The sequence below is a fragment of the Salmo salar genome, chromosome 17, assembly GCF_965601325.2.
Source record: "Salmo salar chromosome 17, fSalSal1, whole genome shotgun sequence".
NCBI lineage: Eukaryota > Metazoa > Chordata > Actinopteri > Salmoniformes > Salmonidae > Salmo > Salmo salar.
This window is the reverse complement of record NC_138307.1, coordinates 75,493,924-75,513,284: the sequence shown is the minus strand read 5'-3', so window position 1 is coordinate 75,513,284 and position 19,361 is coordinate 75,493,924. Positions and strand designations below refer to the sequence as shown.

The window sequence follows — 19,361 nt, the reverse complement described above, 5'->3', positions numbered from 1 at the left end:
TCTGTCTCTCTCTTCCCCCTGAAATAAATAATACAATTTCTCTCTAAGAGGGGGTGGTTGGCGTCTAGCTGGAAGATGGAGGATGGCTGGCACAGCAGGCCGCATATCTTTCACTGGCAGCAGAACTACGGACAGACGGACAGACGACTAAAAATAAAGAAGAGACTTTCTTTAGATCTCTCTACAGCTCTGTCGCTCTCTCTCTCTCTCTCTCTCTCTCTCTCAATCCGCTTCTATCTCTCTCTCTCCCGTTCTCTCTCTCTCTCCCTCTCCCGTTCTCTCTCTCTCTCGTTCTCTCTCTCTCTCCCTCTCCGGTTCTCTCTCTCTCTCTCTCCCTCTCCGGTTCTCTTTCTCTCCCTCTCCCATTCTCTCTCTCTCTCTCTCTGGTGTTGGTTTGACTGGTATTGTATGACTATAGCCACCAACGGTGCTGTGGTGTTGGTTTGACTGGTACTGTATGACTATAGTATCCAACGGTCCTGTGGTGTTGGTTTGACTAGTACTGTATGACTATAGCCACCAACGGTCCTGTGGTGTTGGTTTGACTGGTATTGTATGACTATAGTCACCAACGGTCCTGTGGTGTTGGTTTGACTGGTACTGTATGACTATAGCCACCAATGGTCCTGTGGTGTTGGTGTGACTGGTGTGACTATAGCCACCAACGATCCTGTGGTGTTGGTTTGACTGGTGTGACTATAGCCACCAACGATCCAGTGGTGTTGGTTTGACTGGTACTGTATGACTATAGCCACCAACGGTCCTGTGGAATTGGTTTGACTGGTACTGTATGACTAAAGCCACCAACAGTCCTGTGGTGTTGGTTTGACTGGTACTGTATGACTATAGCCACCAACAGTCCTGTGGTGTTGGTTTGACTGGTATTGTATGACTTTAGCCACCAACAGTCCTGTGGTGTTGGTTTGACTGGTACTGTATGACTATAGTCACCAATGGTCCTGTGGTGTTGGTTTGACTTTTACTCTATGACTATAGCCACCAACGGTCCTGTGGTGTTGGTTTGACTGGTGTGACTATAGTCACCAACGGTCCTGTGGTGTTGGATTGACTGGTACTGTATGACTGTAGTCACCAACGGTCCTGTGGTGTTGGCTTGACTAGTACTGTATGACTATAGCCACCAACGGTGCTGTGGTGTTGGTTTGACTGGTATGACTATAGCCACCAACGGTCCTGTGGTGTTGGTTTGACTGGTACTGTATGACTATAGCCACCAAGGGTCCTGTGGTGTTGGTTTGACTGGTACTGTATGACTATAGCCACCAATGGTCCTGTGGTGTTGGTTTGACTGGTACTGTATGACTATAGCCATCAACGGTCCTGTGGTGTTGGTTTGACTGGTACTGTATGACAATAGTCACCAACGGTCCTGTGGTGTTGGTTTGACTGGTAGGACTATAGCCACCAACGGTCCTGTGGTGTTGGTTTGACTTGTGTGACTATAGCCACCAACGGTCCTGTGGTGTTGGTTTGACTTTTACTCTATGACTATAGCCACCAACGGTCCTGTGGTGTTGGTTTGACTGGTGTGACTATAGTCACCAACGGTCCTGTGGTGTTGGATTGACTGGTACTGTATGACTGTAGTCACCAACGGTCCTGTGGTGTTGGCTTGACTAGTACTGTATGACTATAGCCACCAACGGTGCTGTGGTGTTGGTTTGACTGGTATGACTATAGCCACCAACGGTCCTGTGGTGTTGGTTTGACTGGTACTGTATGACTATAGCCACCAAGGGTCCTGTGGTGTTGGTTTGACTGGTACTGTATGACTATAGCCACCAATGGTCCTGTGGTGTTGGTTTGACTGGTACTGTATGACTATAGCCATCAACGGTCCTGTGGTGTTGGTTTGACTGGTACTGTATGACAATAGTCACCAACGGTCCTGTGGTGTTGGTTTGACTGGTAGGACTATAGCCACCAATGGTCCTGTGGTGTTGGTTTGACTGGTGTGACTATAGCCACCAACGGTCCTGTGGTGTTGGTTTGACTGGTACTGTATGACTATAGCCACCAACGGTCCTGTGGTGTTGGTTTGACTGGTACTGTATGACTATAGCCACCAACGGTCCTGTGGTGTTGGTTTGACTGGTACTGTATGACTATAGTCACCAGCGGTCCTGTGGTGTTTGTTTGACTTGTGTGACTATAGCCACCAACGGTCCTGTGGTGTTGGTTTGACTGATACTGTATGACTATAGTCACCAACGGTCCTGTGGTGTTTGTTTGACTTGTGTGACTATAGCCACCAACGGTCCTGTGGTGTTGGTTTGACTGATACTGTATGACTATAGCCACCAACGGTCCTGTGGTGTTGGTTTGACTGATACTGTATGACTATAGCCACCAACGGTCCAGTGGTATTTGTTTGAATGGTACTGTATGACTATAGTCACCTACGGTCCTGTGGTGTTGGTTTGACTGGTGTGACTATAGCCACCAACGGTCCTGTGGTGTTGGTTTGACTGGTGTGACTATAGCCACCAACGGTCCTGTGGTGTTGGTTTGACTGGTACTGTATGACTATAGTATCCAACGGTCCTGTGGTGTTGGTTTGACTGGTACTGTATGACTATAGCCACCAATGGTCCTGTGGTGTTGGTGTGACTGGCGTGACTATAGCCACCAACGATCCTGTGGTGTTGGTTTGACTGGTGTGACTATAGCCACCAACGATCCAGTGGTGTTGGTTTGACTGGTACTGTATGACTATAGCCACCAACGGTCCTGTGGAATTGGTTTGACTGGTACTGTATGACTAAAGCCACCAACAGTCCTGTGGTGTTGGTTTGACTGGTACTGTATGACTATAGCCACCAACGGTCCTGTGGTGTTGGTTTGACTTTTACGCTATGACTATAGCCACCAACGGTCCTGTGGTGTTGGTTTGACTGGTACTGTATGACTATAGCCACCAATGGTCCTGTGGTGTTGGTGTGACTGGTGTGACTATAGCCACCAACGATCCTGTGGTGTTGGTTTGACTGGTATGACTATAGCCACCAACGATCCAGTGGTGTTGGTTTGACTGGTACTATATAACTATAGCCACCAATGGTCCTGTGGTGTTGGTTTGACTGGTACTGTATGACTAAAGCCACCAACGGTCCTGTGGAATTGGTTTGACTGGTATGACTATAGCCACCAACGGTCCTGTGGTGTTGGTTTGACTGGTACTGTATGACTATAGCCACCAACGGTCCTGTGGTGTTGGTTTGACTGGTACTGTATGACTATAGCCACCAACAGTCCTGTGGTGTTGGTTTGACTGGTATTGTATGACTTTAGCCACCAACAGTCCTGTGGTGTTGGTTTGACTGGTACTGTATGACTATAGCCACCAACGGTCCTGTGGTGTTGGTTTGACTTTTACTCTATGACTATAGCCACCAACGGTCCTGTGGTGTTGGTTTGACTGGTGTGACTATAGTCACCAACGGTCCTGTGGTGTTGGATTGACTGGTACTGTATGACTGTAGTCACCAACGGTCCTGTGGTGTTGGCTTGACTAGTACTGTATGACTATAGCCACCAACGGTGCTGTGGTGTTGGTTTGACTGGTATGACTATAGCCACCAACGGTCCTGTGGTGTTGGTTTGACTGGTACTGTATGACTATAGCCACCAAGGGTCCTGTGGTGTTGGTTTGACTGGTACTGTATGACTATAGCCACCAATGGTCCTGTGGTGTTGGTTTGACTGGTACTGTATGACTATAGCCATCAACGGTCCTGTGGTGTTGGTTTGACTGGTACTGTATGACAATAGTCACCAACGGTCCTGTGGTGTTGGTTTGACTGGTATGACTATAGCCACCAACGGTCCTGTGGTGTTGGTTTGACTGGTGTGACTATAGCCACCAACGGTCCTGTGGTGTTGGTTTGACTGGTACTGTATGACTATAGCCACCAACGGTGCTGTGGTGTTGGTTTGACTGGTACTGTATGACTATAGTCACCAACGGTCCTGTGGTGTTTGTTTGACTTGTGTGACTATAGCCACCAACGGTCCTGTGGTGTTGGTTTGACTGATACTGTATGACTATAGTCACCAACGGTCCTGTGGTGTTTGTTTGACTTGTGTGACTATAGCCACCAACGGTCCTGTGGTGTTGGTTTGACTGATACTGTATGACTATAGCCACCAACGGTCCTGTGGTGTTGGTTTGACTGATACTGTATGACTATAGCCACCAACGGTCCAGTGGTATTTGTTTGAATGGTACTGTATGACTATAGTCACCTACGGTCCTGTGGTGTTGGTTTGACTGGTGTGACTATAGCCACCAACAGTCCTGTGGTGTTGGTTTGACTGGTGTGACTATAGCCACCAACGGTCCTGTGGTGTTGGTTTGACTGTGAGAGAGCTAAAAGAAACAGGGTATGTTACAGCAGGACCATTGTGTGCTGACTCATTGTTGTATAGGAAACTCCTGTGGCCTGTTCTGTGGCGTGCTCATGGTTGGACAGATGGCTAGGACTGATGTCACAACAAAGACAATAGGACCTTGTCCGCATTTAGTTTTTTAAACCTTTATTTAACTAGGCAAGTCAGTTAAGAACAAATTGTTATTTACAGAGACAGCCTATCGGGGAACAGTGGGTTAACTGCCTTGTTTAGGGGCAAAACATCAGATTTTTACCTTGTCAGCTCAGGGAGTCGATCCAGCAACCTTTCGGTTACTGGCCCAACACTCTAACCACTAGGCTACCTGCCGCCCCTGTAAGCTGTGAGGGAAAGGTAATCTTGGCAGAAGTACAGTAAGTACCTTGGTATTGTTAATAATACCTGTCTATTCATCATGTGTACAACTTATTGAAACAGAGGAGAAGACATGTAGAAAGACACGAGTGAATGATCGAACCTGACAGGACTATGTCACTCCTTGAGTTAACAGATGAAGTCAACAAGGCAAGCCAACATGACCTACTCTATACTCTATCTGCAGGCATTGACCACATACATTCAGGTAGACAGACAAGACCCAAACCTCTGAAAGGCTTTCTCTGGGGCTGAAGCCACCTAAAGGCTCTCTCTGGGTTTTACATGCTTGGCTTATTGCTCAGAACACTTGGCCTGTCTGATGGTGCTCCTTAACACACCAATAAACACTCTCTCTCTCTGTCTTTCTTCATCTCCCTCTCTCTCTCTCTCTCTCTGCCTTTCTTTCCCTCTCACACAGTCTTTCAAACTCTCTCTCTCCATCTCCCTGAGGATCCTATTCCACTGCTTTTAATAAAACATTTAAGAAGTGACTTCATCTGTATTCCCAGCAGTCTATGTAGCCTTAACGCCCTTATCTGTTCAGAATGACATCCCCAGTCCCCACCCGCTCACAGGGCTAAACCAATTAGAGCTCAGAACACGCAACTCAAACCAATCAACTGCGACATTCGCCATTTAAATGAGTCATGATGCCATCAAGGAGAGAGCGTGTTCTTGTTCCTAGTTGTGCTATTTTGATCAGGCAGAATAGGAAAACAAAACTCCTGGGGTGCAATCACCCAGAAAACATTTAAGCTGCCATGCCAACACTTTTACAGCGCCTTGTCGAAAGTCAAGTATTTTGGTTTTCCAAGTATTCTCCCTAACAGAAAATTAAATAGATGTTTCCCAAAAAGCAATAGAACACATTAGAATATAGTCATTAGAGAACCTTAGAGAGAGAGAGACCAAAACAGAGACAGAAAGAAAGAGCAACATCAAAAGACAAGAGTCCAGTGGTGACTTATGCCAAACCTCCCTCCCTCCTTCCCTAGACAAGGTCACAGTCCATAACCCACAGTGGCCACAGAGACAAACCTGGCAGGACCATAGAGCAAGAAGGTTAGACACACTGGTAATTAATGACAGGGGGGATGATAGCATCTTTAATTATGCACACACACTCAGACACTGACTAATCACCGGACCAACTGTTCTCATTAGCAGCAGTTGGTTGGTCGGTGGGAGACTGTCTGTCTGCGACTGGCATGCTAAATAGACCTGGGCTCTGCATTGTACCGTGGAGTATTTTTACCACCCCATGGTTGGAGTATGATGGGGAATAAGGTAGTAAGGCTTGCAGTATGAACAACCGGAGAGACTGCCAGCTGTGGCAAATTAACCTGGCTGCAATGTACCATGGGTATTTTTAACCCACCAGTGGTGGGAGTATGATGGTCTGGGGCCTAAGGCTGTGAGGATGGTCTGATGAGTGGAGGGGTCAGGGGTCGTAGAGGTAAAACAGGTCATTTATGGCTGTGAGGATGGTCTGATGAGTGGAGGGGTCAGGGGTCATAGAGGTAGTACAGGTCCTTTATGGCTGTGAAGATGGTCTGATGAGTGGAGGGGCCAGGGGTCGTAGAGGTAAAACAGGTAATTTATGGCTGTGAGGATGGTCTGATGAGTGGAAGGGTCAGGGGTCGTAGTAATGAAATGTTTCCTAGAGATCATTAATATATGGAAAGAAATATGTAATGAGAAGAGCTTAATTATAAGCCCTCTAAATTTCTCCTGCTTAAAGTAGACACCACTGCTTGGTATCGTAGTCATCCCTGTACCTACTTACACAGCCCTACAGTATATGATTGTAATCCCAAACTAAGATAAACATTAAAAACAATGAAGTCCAAGCTCCTCGAAAGACCACTTCTAAATGAGGTATTGGAGTTTTGCACCACCAGCAAAGCTGGGCCACAACAGAGAAGAGAGCCAAAGACCACAAGGTGCACAACCAGCAAAGCCAGGCCACAACAGAGAAGAGAGCCAAAGACCACAAGGTGCACAACCAGCAAAGCCAGGCCACAACAGAGAAGAGAGCCAAAGACCACAAGGTGCACAACCAGCAAAGCCAGGCAACAACAGAGAAGATGGCCAAAGATCACAAGGATTAGTAGATAGAATGGACTGAGGCGATGAAGATGACTTAAATGAGTGTTGGCTTAGTGATGCCATTGTTGTAGTAAGAGTATTGCACCTCCACAGTACGCGCTGTCATCCCTCAGGGCGCGGTAGCCATCTTTACAGCTGCAGCAGGACCCAGCCTCCAGATTCACACACTCCGAGTTCTCCACACAGCTGGGACTGTGGCCCTCAACACAGAAATGATGACCTGAGAGAGTAGGGGGGGGGGGGGGGGGGGGGGGGAGAGACAGAGACTGTCTGGTCATTCTACAGCTGATAAATCACCCTTGTCTTACACCTGTGTGTGTGAGAGAGAGGGCGCGAGAGAGAGAGAGATAGCGAGAGAGCGAGCGAGAGAGAGAGGGTGTGAGAGTGTGTGTTACACTAGACAAGGTGTGCTTTCTTTCCTCAAACGGTCCCTGTCTCGCCCCTGGCCATAGACAAATAACTAGATAGACAGAACAACAGGTATATATGGCTGAAACCACGGTTCACTCTGCAGGAACACGGGTCAGGAGGAAACAAGGCTTTATCAGAGAACAGTAACATGTTGTTTTTAGTTTTTTTTATTAAATGTTTTATTGAATGTTTAAAACATACAATATACTTGCAGTGAAGCAGGTAAACAACTACATCCCATTAGTCATCTAACAGACTCCCATCCAGAGTGACAGACAGAAGCAACCAGGGTCAACGCCCTGCTCAAGGGGACATTGACAGATGAAAAAACAGGAACCTGAACCAACGATCCATCAGTCACTGGCCCAAACTCCCAACCGCCAGCCCTCCAAGATCCCCCCCACAGTTCCCCAAGAGCTGCCTCTTAACCATCTGAGACCCCCCCCACAGTTCTCCAAGAGCTGCCCCTTAACCATCTGAGATCCCCCCACAGTTCCCCAAGAGCTGCCCCTTAACCATCTGAGACCCCCCCCCACAGTTCCCCAAGAGCTGCCCCTTAACCATCTGAGATCCCCCCACAGTTCCCCAAGAGCTGTCCCTTAACCATCTGAGATCCCCCCCCACAGTTCCCCAAGAGCTGCCCCTTAACCATCTGAGATCACCCCCACAGTTCCCCAAGAGCTGCCCCTTAACCATCTGAGATCCCCCCCACAGTTCCCCAAGAGCTGCCCCTTAACCATCTGAGATCCCCCCCACAGTTCCCCAAGAGCTGCCCCTTAACCATCTGAGATCCCCCCCACAGTTCCCCAAGAGCTGCCCCTTAACCATCTGAGATCCCCCCCACAGTTCCCCAAGAGCTGCCCCTTAACCATCTGAGATCCCCCCACAGTTCCCCAAGAGCTGCCCCTTAACCATCTGAGATCCCCCCACAGTTCCCCAAGAGCTGCCCCTTAACCATCTGAGATCCCCCCCACAGTTCCCCAAGAGCTGCCCCTTAACCATCTGAGATCCCCCCCACAGTTCCCCAAGAGCTGCCCCTTAACCATCTGAGATCCCCCCACAGTTCCCCAAGAGCTGCCCCTTAACCATCTGAGATCCCCCCCCACAGTTCCCCAAGAGCTGCCCCTTAACCATCTGAGATCCCCCCACAGTTCCCCAAGAGCTGCCCCTTAACCATCTGAGATCCCCCCACAGTTCCCCAAGAGCTGCCCCTTAACCATCTGAGATCCCCCCCACAGTTCCCCAAGAGCTGCCCCTTAACCATCTGAGATCCCCCCACAGTTCCCCAAGAGCTGCCCCTTAACCATCTGAGATCCCCCCCACAGTTCCCCAAGAGCTGCCCCTTAACCATCTGAGATCCCCCCACAGTTCCCCAAGAGCTGCCCCTTAACCATCTGAGATCCCCCCACAGTTCCCCAAGAGCTGCCCCTTAACCATCTGAGATCCCCCCCACAGTTCCCCAAGAGCTGCCCCTTAACCATCTGAGATCCCCCCCACAGTTCCCCAAGAGCTGCCCCTTAACCATCTGAGACCCCCCCGAGACAAATAAATACAAATAATAATAATATATTTTTATTATTCCACTCCCCACCCACAAGACCCCCCCCGTGCACCAACAACCAACAAAATGAACAAAAGAGAAAAAAGAGAAAGACAAAGGAAAACTGAAATCAACAATGCAAAAAACAACAAAGACATCAAGGACAACAAAAATCCTAACAGCAAGGCCAACTGAATATGTTAGAGTGTAAAATCCTAACAGCAAGGCCAACTGAATATGTTAGAGTGTAAAATCCTAACAGCAAGGCCAACTGAATATGTTAGAGTGTAAAATCCTAACAGCAAGGCCAACTGAATATGTTAGAGTGTAAAATCCTAACAGCAAGGCCAACTGAATATGTTACAGTGTAAAATCCTAACAGCAAGGCCAACTGAATATGTTAGAGTGTATGTGCACATGTGTGCATTTGAATGAGACTGTGTGTATATGCATGTGTACAAACAACTGCACGGCATCAGCCTCAGGCAAACCGGCGTTAGCTGTAAAAACACTGGCCAGTAACATGTTGTTAAGGCCTGGTGGAAACTGGAATAGAACAGTATGTGTTGCTGTCACAGAGATGCATGGCTGTGTGCTGACCACGTCTAGTGTGTATGTGGGTAATATCATGAGGGCGTTCCAAATCACCTATTCCCTTTATAGCGCACTACTTTGACCAGGGCACATACGGCTGAGGTAAAAAGTAGTGCGCTAAAAGTAGCGCATTTGGGACACAACTCAGGATCCACCGTGAGAGAGAGGCCTCATTACCAGCCAAGCAGGAGACATACATCATCTAAGGAGATGGAGGGAGCGAACCGACTTCTAATATCCACTCTCCCTTATCTATTACACAGAGCATCAACACTACCTCACTATCACTCCAAGAATCTGTGTGTGTGTGTGTGTGTGTGTGTCTGTGCATGCATACGTGTGTGTGTGTGTGTGTGTGTGTGTGTGTGTGTGTGTGTGTGTGTGTGTGTGTGTGTGTGTGTGTGTGTGTGTGTGTGTGTGTGTGTGTGTGTGTGTGTGTGTGTGTGTGTGTGTGTGTGTGTGTGTGTGTGTGCATGCATACGTGTGTGTGTGTTCCAGACCTACCTCTGCAGACCTTGCAGCAGCGGTCTGTAAGGGTGATGTGTTCAGACTCGGGGCAGGTCAGTTCAGGACAGGGAGTGTTCTCCACCCTCTGCATACTGTGCTCCTGTAAAACCATGACACCATAGGTGCTTACAGTAACATCTCTGTCATAATCCATCTTCTCTGCTTTAGACATGGACATCCCACTTCTAACAACAATAGATAATTATATTAGATGATAATATATCCAAATATATATTACATTTATTTGGTTTATCTATCTTTTTGACAGCCATGAAAGCTTTAGTTTCATAAAATAAATACATCTCTGGGGTTTTCTGCTCTTCAACATGTCTATAGTCAAGCTGTTCTGTGAGACGTGTCTATAGTCAAGCTGTTCTGTGAGACGTGTCTATAGTCAAGCTGTTCTGTGAGATGTGTCTATAGTCAAGCTGTTCTGTGAGACGTGTCTATAGTCAAGCTGTTCTGTGAGACATGTCTATAGTCAAGCTGTTCTGTGAGACGTGTCTATAGTCAAGCTGTTCTGTGAGACGTGTCTATAGTCAAGCTGTTCTGTGAGACGTGTCTATAGTCAAGCTGTTCTGTGAGACATGTCTATAGTCAAGCTGTTCTGTGAGACATGTCTATAGTCAAGCTGTTCTGTGAGACGTGTCTATATTCAAGCTGTTCTGTGAGACATGTCTATAGTCAAGCTGTTCTGTGAGATGTGTCTATAGTCAAGCTGTTCTGTGAGACATGTCTATAGTCAAGCTGTTCTGTGAGACATGTCTATAGACGAGCTGTTCTGTGAGACGTGTCTATAGTCAAGCTGTTCTGTGAGACGTGTCTATAGTCAAGCTGTTCTGTGAGATGTGTCTATAGTCAAGCTGTTCTGTGAGACGTGTCTATAGTCAAGCTGTTCTGTGAGATGTGTCTATAGTCAAGCTGTTCTGTGAGATGTGTCTATAGTCAAGCTGTTCTGTGAGACGTGTCTATAGTCAAGCTGTTCTGTGAGACATGTCTATATTCAAGCTGTTCTGTGAGATGTGTCTATAGTCAAGCTGTTCTGTGAGACGTGTCTATAGTCAAGCTGTTCTGTGAGATGTGTCTATAGTCAAGCTGTTCTGTGAGACGTCTATAGTCAAGCTGTTCTGTGAGACGTGTCTATAGTCAAGCTGTTCTGTGAGACATGTCTATAGTCAAGCTGTTCTGTGAGACGTGTCTATAGTCAAGCTGTTCTGTGAGACATGTCTATAGTCAAGCTGTTCTGTGAGACGTGTCTATAGTCAAGCTGTTCTGTGAGACGTGTCTATATTCAAGCTGTTCTGTGAGACATGTCTATAGTCAAGCTGTTCTGTGAGACGTGTCTATAGTCAAGCTGTTCTGTGAGACATGTCTATAGTCAAGCTGTTCTGTGAGACATGTCTATATTCAAGCTGTTCTGTGAGACATGTCTATAGTCAAGCTGTTCTGTGAGATGTGTCTATATTCAAGCTGTTCTGTGAGACATGTCTATAGTCAAGCTGTTCTGTGAGACGTGTCTATAGTCAAGCTGTTCTGTGAGACGTGTCTATAGTCAAGCTGTTCTGTGAGACGTGTCTATAGTCAAGCTGTTCTGTGAGACGTCTATAGTCAAGCTGTTCTGTGAGACGTGTCTATATTCAAGCTGTTCTGTGAGACATGTCTATAGTCAAGCTGTTCTGTGAGATGTGTCTATAGTCAAGCTGTTCTGTGAGACGTGTCCATAGTCAAGCTGTTCTGTGAGACGTGTCTATAGTCAAGCTGTTCTGTGAGACATGTCTATAGTCAAGCTGTTCTGTGAGACATGTCTATAGTCAAGCTGTTCTGTGAGACGTGTCTATAGTCAAGCTGTTCTGTGAGACGTGTCTATAGTCAAGCTGTTCTGTGAGACGTGTCTATAGTCAAGCTGTTCTGTGAGACATGTCTATAGTCAAGCTGTTCTGTGAGACGTGTCTATAGTCAAGCTGTTCTGTGAGACGTGTCTATAGTCAAGCTGTTCTGTGAGACATGTCTATAGTCAAGCTGTTCTGTGAGACGTGTCGATAGTCAAGCTGTTCTGTGAGACGTGTCTATAGTCAAGCTGTTCTGTGAGACGTGTCGATAGTCAAGCTGTTCTGTGAGACGTGTCTATAGTCAAGCTGTTCTGTGAGACGTGTCGATAGTCAAGCTGTTCTGTGAGACATGTCTATAGTCAAGCTGTTCTGTGAGACATGTCTATAGTCAAGCTGTTCTGTGAGATGTGTCGATAGTCAAGCTGTTCTGTGAGATGTGTCTATAGTCAAGCTGTTCTGTGAGACATGTCTATAGTCAAGCTGTTCTGTGAGACGTGTCTATATTCAAGCTGTTCTGTGAGACGTGTCTATAGTCAAGCTGTTCTGTGAGACGTGTCTATAGTCAAGCTGTTCTGTGAGACGTGTCTATATTCAAGCTGTTCTTTGAGACGTGTCTATTGTCAAGCTCTTGGTTTGAGAGGTACTGTAAAGGCTGATCTGATGCATTAGTACATGAGGCCATCCACCACCAGATAATAATATGGATGATATGTATTTCAACATGAAACGCGCCCAGACCAGGCTGGATCAGAGTGAGTGTGTTGTCTCTATAGGGATTATCATGGGGTGTTGTCTCTATAGGGATTATCATGGTGTGTTGTCTCTATAGGGATTAATATGGTGTGTTGTCTCTATAGGGATTATCATGGTGTGCTGTCTCTATAGGGATTACCATGGTGTGCTGTCTCTATAAGGATTATCATGGTGTGTTGTCTCTATAGGGATTATCATGGTGTGTTGTCTCTATAGAGATTATCATGGTGTATTGTCTCTATAGGGATTATCATGGTGTGTTGTCTCTATAGGGATTATCATGGTGTGTTGTCTCTATAAGGATTATCATGGTGTGTTGTCTCTATAGGGATTATCATGGTGGGTTGTCTCTATAGGGATTATCATGGGGTGTTGTCTCTATAGGGATTATCATGGGGTGTTGTCTCTATAGGGATTATCATGGGGTGTTGTCTCTATAGGGATTAATATGGTGTGTTGTCTCTATAAGGATTATCATGGTGTGTTGTCTCTATAGGGATTATCATGGTGTGTTGTCTCTATAGGGATTATCATGGTGTGTTGTCTCTATAGGGATTATCATGGGGTGTTGTCTCTATAGGGATTAATATGGTGTGTTGTCTCTATAGGGATTATCATGGTGTGTTGTCTCTATAGGGATTATCATGGTGTGTTGTCTCTATAGGGATTATCATGGTGTGTTGTGTCTATAGGGATTCTCATGGTGTGTTGTCTCTATAGGGATTCTCATGGTGTGTTGTCTCTATAGGGATTATCATGGTGTGTTGTCTCTATAGGGATTATCATGGTGTGTTGTCTCTATAGGGATTATCATGGTGTGTTGTCTCTAGGGATTATCATGGTGTGTTGTCTCTATAGGGATTCTCATGGTGTGTTGTCTCTATAGGGATTCTCATGGTGTGTTGTCTCTATAGGGATTCTAATGGTGTGTTGTCTCTATAGGGATTCTAATGGTGTGTTGTCTCTATAGGGATTATCATGGTGTGTTGTCTCTATAGGGATTATCATGGTGTTTTGTCTCTATAGGGATTCTAATGGTGTGTTGTCTCTATAGGGATTCTAATGGTGTGTTGTCTCTATAGGGATTATCATGGTGTGTTGTCTCTATAAGGATTATCATGGTGTGTTGTCTCTATAGGGATTCTAATGGTGTGTTGTCTCTATAGGGATTCTCATGGTGTATTGAGTGCAGGTGTGTTCTGTAGTCATTGCAAGCTAAGAGTGTGTAGACATGTGGAGTGTATTGGACTTACCTGACACTCAAACAGTAAACAGTTTCCAGATGAATCCCTCACACTCTTCAAGTCCCCTTCCACATACACCCTTCCTCTGAACAGACACACAGCTATGGACACACACACACAAACGCACACATGCACACACACAGTTTTTAGTTATTCCTAGTCCCTTTTAACATTGGGAGCAAGGTACAGTAAGTAGCGTGTTACACACAGTTTAAGTCATTACTTAAATGGGTTTCATATTAACACTGGCTCCAGATAGCAGCAGGCTTTGAAGACTGGCCTTGAATTATTGATGTATATGTGAAGGCATTGAGTGCTGTGTACGTGGCGGGAGTATCCTAGCAACGCGGAGATGTGGTCAGTTATTAAGACAAGTCTTTATGATTGTGTGCTTCACACTGTGGGCTGAGGGATGGGGAGGAATGACAGAGAGAGAGATAGAGAAGGAGGGAACAGAATGGAGAGAGAGAAAGGGAGAGATAGATAGAGAGCGAGGGCGAGAGAGAGAGAGGGCGAGAGAGAGTGTGTGAGAGAAAAAGAGAGAGGGCGAGAGAGAGAGAGAGACAAAGAGAGAGATTCAAAAAGAGAGAGACAAAGAGAGCGAGATTATTTTGGAACTTCTGTGAGTGGAATGTTTACTGTTCATTTTTATTGTTTTTTTTCACTTTTGTTTATTATCTACCTCACTTGCTTTGGCAATGTTAACATATGTTTCCCATGCCAATAAAGCCCTTGAATTGAATTGAGAGAAATTAAGAAAAAGATATAAGATTTCAGGGGCAGCATGATCGTGTGAGCTGTTCGTTATGAAGAGAGGATAAAGAGAGAGACAAAGAAGTGGTGTAGAGAAGAGAGAGAGACAGAGAAGTGGTGTAGAGAGGAGAGAGTGAGACATAAGTGGTATAGAGAGGAGAGAGAGAAGTGGTGTAGAGAGGGGAGAGAGACAGAGAAGTGGTGTAGAGAGAGAGAGACAGAGAATTGGTGTAGAGAGGAGAGAGAGACAGAAAAGTGGTGTAGAGGAGAGAGAGACAGAAGTGGTGTAGAGAGGAGAGAGAGAAAGAAGTGGTGTACAGAGGGGAGAGAGAAAGAAGTGGTGTAGAGAGGAGAGAGAGAAGTGGTGTAGAGAGGAGAGAGAGAGGTGGTGTAGAGAGGAGAGAGAGACAGAGAAGTGGTATAAAGAGGAGAGAGCGAGACAGAGAAGTGGTGTAGAGAGGAGAGAGAGAGTGGGCGAGAGAGAGAGAGAAAGAGAAGTGGTGTAGAGAGGAGAGAAAGAGAAGTTCTGTAGAGAGAAAGTGTTAGAAGGAACAGGAGAGGACTGTGTTGTGCAGATGTGAGAAGAACATGGCATGAGAAGGATAGCTGTTGTTACTCACGCTGACACTCTTTGCAGCACGTGCCTGGTACATAGGCAGGGGCGGAGTCAGGGGGACACTGGGGAGGGGGGCAGGAGATGGTCTCACACTGGACTGTACCATTCTAAAGGAATGAGACAAAACAGATGTTATTAGTATGAAGATCTATGATCTCCAACCTGGACTGTACCATTCTAAAGGAATGAGACAAAACAGACGTTATTAGTATGAAGATCTATATCTCCAACCTGGACTGTACCATTCTAAAGGAATGACACAAAACAGATGTCATTAGTATGACTGTCACGCCCTGACCAGTAAAAGGGGTTATTTGTCATTGTAGTTTGGTCAGGACGTGGCAGAACGTGTTTGTTTTGTGTGTTTCGGTGTTTTGGGGGTTGGGTTCTATGTTATATATTTCTATGTTTATATCTATTTTTCTATTTCTATGTTGGGGTTTTGGCAATGACCTCCAATTAGAGGCAGCTGGTTGTCGTTGTCTCTAATTGGAGGCCATATTTAGTTGTGTTTGTTTCACTTGTGTTTGTGGGTGGTTGTTTTCCTGTATCGCCTGTGTTGCCTTACGGAACTGTTTCGTCGTTTTGTTTAAATGTTATCTTTAAATAAATTAAGAAGATGAGCACTTTACCCACTGCGCCTTGATCCAATCCTTACGACACGCATGACAATGACGATCTAAACTCAGCAAGAAAAGAAACGTCCCTTTTTCAGGACCCTGTCTTTCAAAGATAATTCATGAAAATCCAAATAACTTCACAGTTCTTCATTGTAAAGGGTTTAAACACAGTTTCCCATGCTTGTTCAATGAACCATAAACAATTCATGAACATGCACCTGCGGAACGGTCGTTAAGACACTAACAGCTTACAGACGGTAGGCAATTAAGGTCACAGTTATGAAAACTTAGGACACTAAAGAGGCCTTTCTACTACCTCTGAAAAACACCAAAATAAAGATGCCCAGGGTCCCTGCCCATCTGCATGAACGTGCCTTAGGGATGCTGCAAGGAGGCATGAGGACTGCAGATGTGGCCCGGGCAATACATTGCAATGTCCGTACTGTGAGACGCCTAAGACAGCGCTACAGGGAGACAGGACGGACAGCTGATCGTCCTCGCAGTGGCAGACCACGTGTAACAACACCAGCACAGGATCGGCACATCCGAACATCACACCTGTGGGACAGGTATCGGATGGCAACAACAACTGCCTGAGTTACACCAGGAACGCACAATCCCTCCATCAGTGCTCAGACTGTCCGCAATAGCCTGAGAGAGGCTGGACAGAGGGCTTGTAGGCCTGTTGTAAGGCAGGTCCTCACCAGACATCACCGGCAACAACGTCTCCTATGGGCACAAACCCACCATCACTGGACCAGACAGGATTGGCAAAAAGTGCTAATCTCTGACGAGTCGCGGTTTTGTCTCACCAGGGGTGATGGTCGGATTTGCTTTTATCGTAGAAGGAATGAGCGTTACACCGAGGCCTGTACTCTGGAGCGGGATCGATTTGGAGGTGGAGGGTCTGTCATGGTCTGGGGCAGTGTGTCACAGCATCATCGGACTGAGCTTGTTATCATTGCAGGCAATCTCAACGCTGTGCGTTACAGGGAAGACATCCTCCTCCCTCATGTGGTACCCTTCCTCCAGGCTCATCCTGACATGACCCTCCAGCATGACAATGCCACCAGCCATACTGCTCATTCTGTGCGTGATTTCCTGCAAGACAGGAATGTCAGTGTTCTGCCATGGCCAGCGAAGAGCCCGGATCTCAATTGATTGAGCACGTCTGGGACCTGTTGGTTCGGAGGGTGAGGGCTAGGGCCATTCCCCCCAGAAATGTCCGGGAACTTGCAGGTGCCTTGATGGAAGAGTGGGGTAACATCTCACAGCAAGAACTGGCAAATCTGGTGTAGTCCATGAGGAGGAGATGCACTGCAGTACTTAATGCAGCTGGTGGCCACACCAGATACTGACTGTTACTTTTGATTTTGACCCCCCCTTTGTTCCACATGATTCCATTTCTGTTAGTCACATGTCTATGGAACTTGTTCAGTTTATGTCTCAGTTGTTGAATTTTGTTAAGTTCATACAAACATTTACACATGTTAAGATTGCTAAAAATAAACGCAGTTGACAGTTTGAGGACGTTTATTTTTTTGCTGAGTTTATGTTTTAGTATGAACTGAATTTAGGAACGCACCCTATGTCTTGATCTCTGGGATCAGGAGAATCACATAGAGTTGATGTACTATAGATTTTTCAGACACAGGTTATGGTTTTCCATTTAGTGCCGTCCCTTTAAGTCCCGGATAACTGTGATCATGAAGTGAACTATCCCTTTAAGTCCACAGTGATTATAGATTGGACTGTCACCTTTAAACCACAGTGATTATAGATTGAACTGTCCATTTAAGCTTACACTGACTATAGTGTGAGCTGTCCCTTTAAACCACAGTGATTATAAAATGAACTGTCCCTTTAAGCCCTATATAACAGGTAGTAGAGAGCCCTAGGTTATAGCCTGTTATAGCCTGTTACAGCCTGTTATAAGCTGTTATAGTATGTTATAATAGGCCGTCATTGTAAATAATGTTCTTAAAACCTCTTGGGGCTATGTGGGACGCTAGCGTGCCACCCGTGGTGCACCCTATCAACAGCAGGTGCATTTCAAGAGCGGCAAATTTGAAACCAAATAAATGTCAAAATTCAAATTTTTCAAACATACAACTATCTTACACCCTTTGAAAGATAAACATCTCCTTAATCTAACCACGTTGTCCGATTTCAAAAAGGTTTTACGGCGAAAGCATAAAGTTAGATTATGTTAGGAGAGTACATTGACAATAGCTGTGTGTAATGTTTTGTCAATTCAAAGACAGGGTCACCAAAACCATAAAACCAGCTAAAATGATGCACTAACCTTTTACAATCTCCATCAGATGACACTCCTAGGACATTATGTTAGACAATGCATGCATTTTTAGTTCTATCAAGTTCATATTTATATCCAAAAACAGCGTTTTACTATGGCATTGATGTTGAGGAAATCGTTTCCCTCCAATAACCGGCAGTCAAGTCAGCACCACAAATTAAATAATTAAAATTAGAAAACATTGGTAAAATATTATATTGTCATTTAAAGAATTATAGATTTACATCTCTTGAACGCAATCAACTTGTCAGATTTAAAAATAACCTTACTGGGAAATCACACTTCTGAGCACTGCGCCCAGAAAAATATGCTTTGCTATACAGACAAACGGCCATGTTGGAGAGATCTAAAATCGAAAATACTATGTAAATAATCCATTACCTTTGATTCTCTTCATCAGATGTCACTTCCCGGAATCCCAGGTCCATAACGAATGTAGTTTTGTTCAAAAAAGCTCATCATTTATATCCAAAAAGATCCGTGTTGTTAGCACATGATCTAAGCCAGCCGGACTTCTCGTCATGAACGAGGGGAAAAAATATATTTACGTTCGTTCAAACATGTCAAACGTTGTATAGCATAAATCATTAGGGCCTTTTTTAACCAGAACATGAATAATATTCAAGGTGGACGAATGCATTCTCTTTTAAAACGTTTTGGAACGAGGGTACCCAACATGACCTCGCGCATAGGCTTAAAGGTAATTCAACACATCAGGTATCCACTTCCTGTCAGAAAATGTCTCAGGGTTTTGCCTGCCAAATGAGTTCTGTTATACTCACAGACACCATTCAAACAGTTTTAGAAACTTTAGGGTGTTTTCTATCCATATATAATAAGTATATGCATATTCTAGTTACTGGGTAGGATTAGTAACCAGATTAAATCGGGTACGTTTTTTTATCCAGCCGTGAAAATACTGCCCCATAGCCCCAACAGGTTTTAACTGACTTGCCTAGTTAAATAAAGGTAAAAAATTAAAATAATTAAAATTGTTTTTTTAAATATCTAAAAACAATCTTACATAGCAGGAACAGTTCCTGCATCCGTCTGTCCATCCCTCGTCCTCCCTGTACAGCACTCCATTCATACTGCAGCTCCTCTCACAGTAACAACCATCCAGACCCTGCATCTGCTCCTCCGCACGCGACAGCTGCACACACACCAAAACAAAGATACAGAGTTAGTGTGTGTGTGTGTGTGTGTGTGTGTGTGTGTGTGTGTGTGTGTGTGTGTGTGTGTGTGTGTGTGTGTGTGTGTGTGTGTGTGTGTGTCAGCCT

General features: G+C 45.4%; 1 protein-coding gene across 1 annotated transcript in view; it reads right to left on the bottom strand.

The window, feature by feature from the left end:
* The window catches only part of nel (NEL protein), a 174,985-nt gene that overhangs the window by 93,329 nt on the left and 62,295 nt on the right, over positions 1-19,361 (bottom strand). Inside the window, exons 8-12 of the mRNA NM_001140146.1 lie at positions 19,106-19,234; positions 15,149-15,251; positions 13,785-13,876; positions 9,947-10,049; positions 6,983-7,117 (exon numbers count right to left, since the gene is read on the bottom strand). Of these exons, the coding sequence (NP_001133618.1) occupies positions 6,983-7,117; positions 9,947-10,049; positions 13,785-13,876; positions 15,149-15,251; positions 19,106-19,234 (562 nt within the window). The remainder of the gene's footprint in view (positions 1-6,982; positions 7,118-9,946; positions 10,050-13,784; positions 13,877-15,148; positions 15,252-19,105; positions 19,235-19,361) is intronic.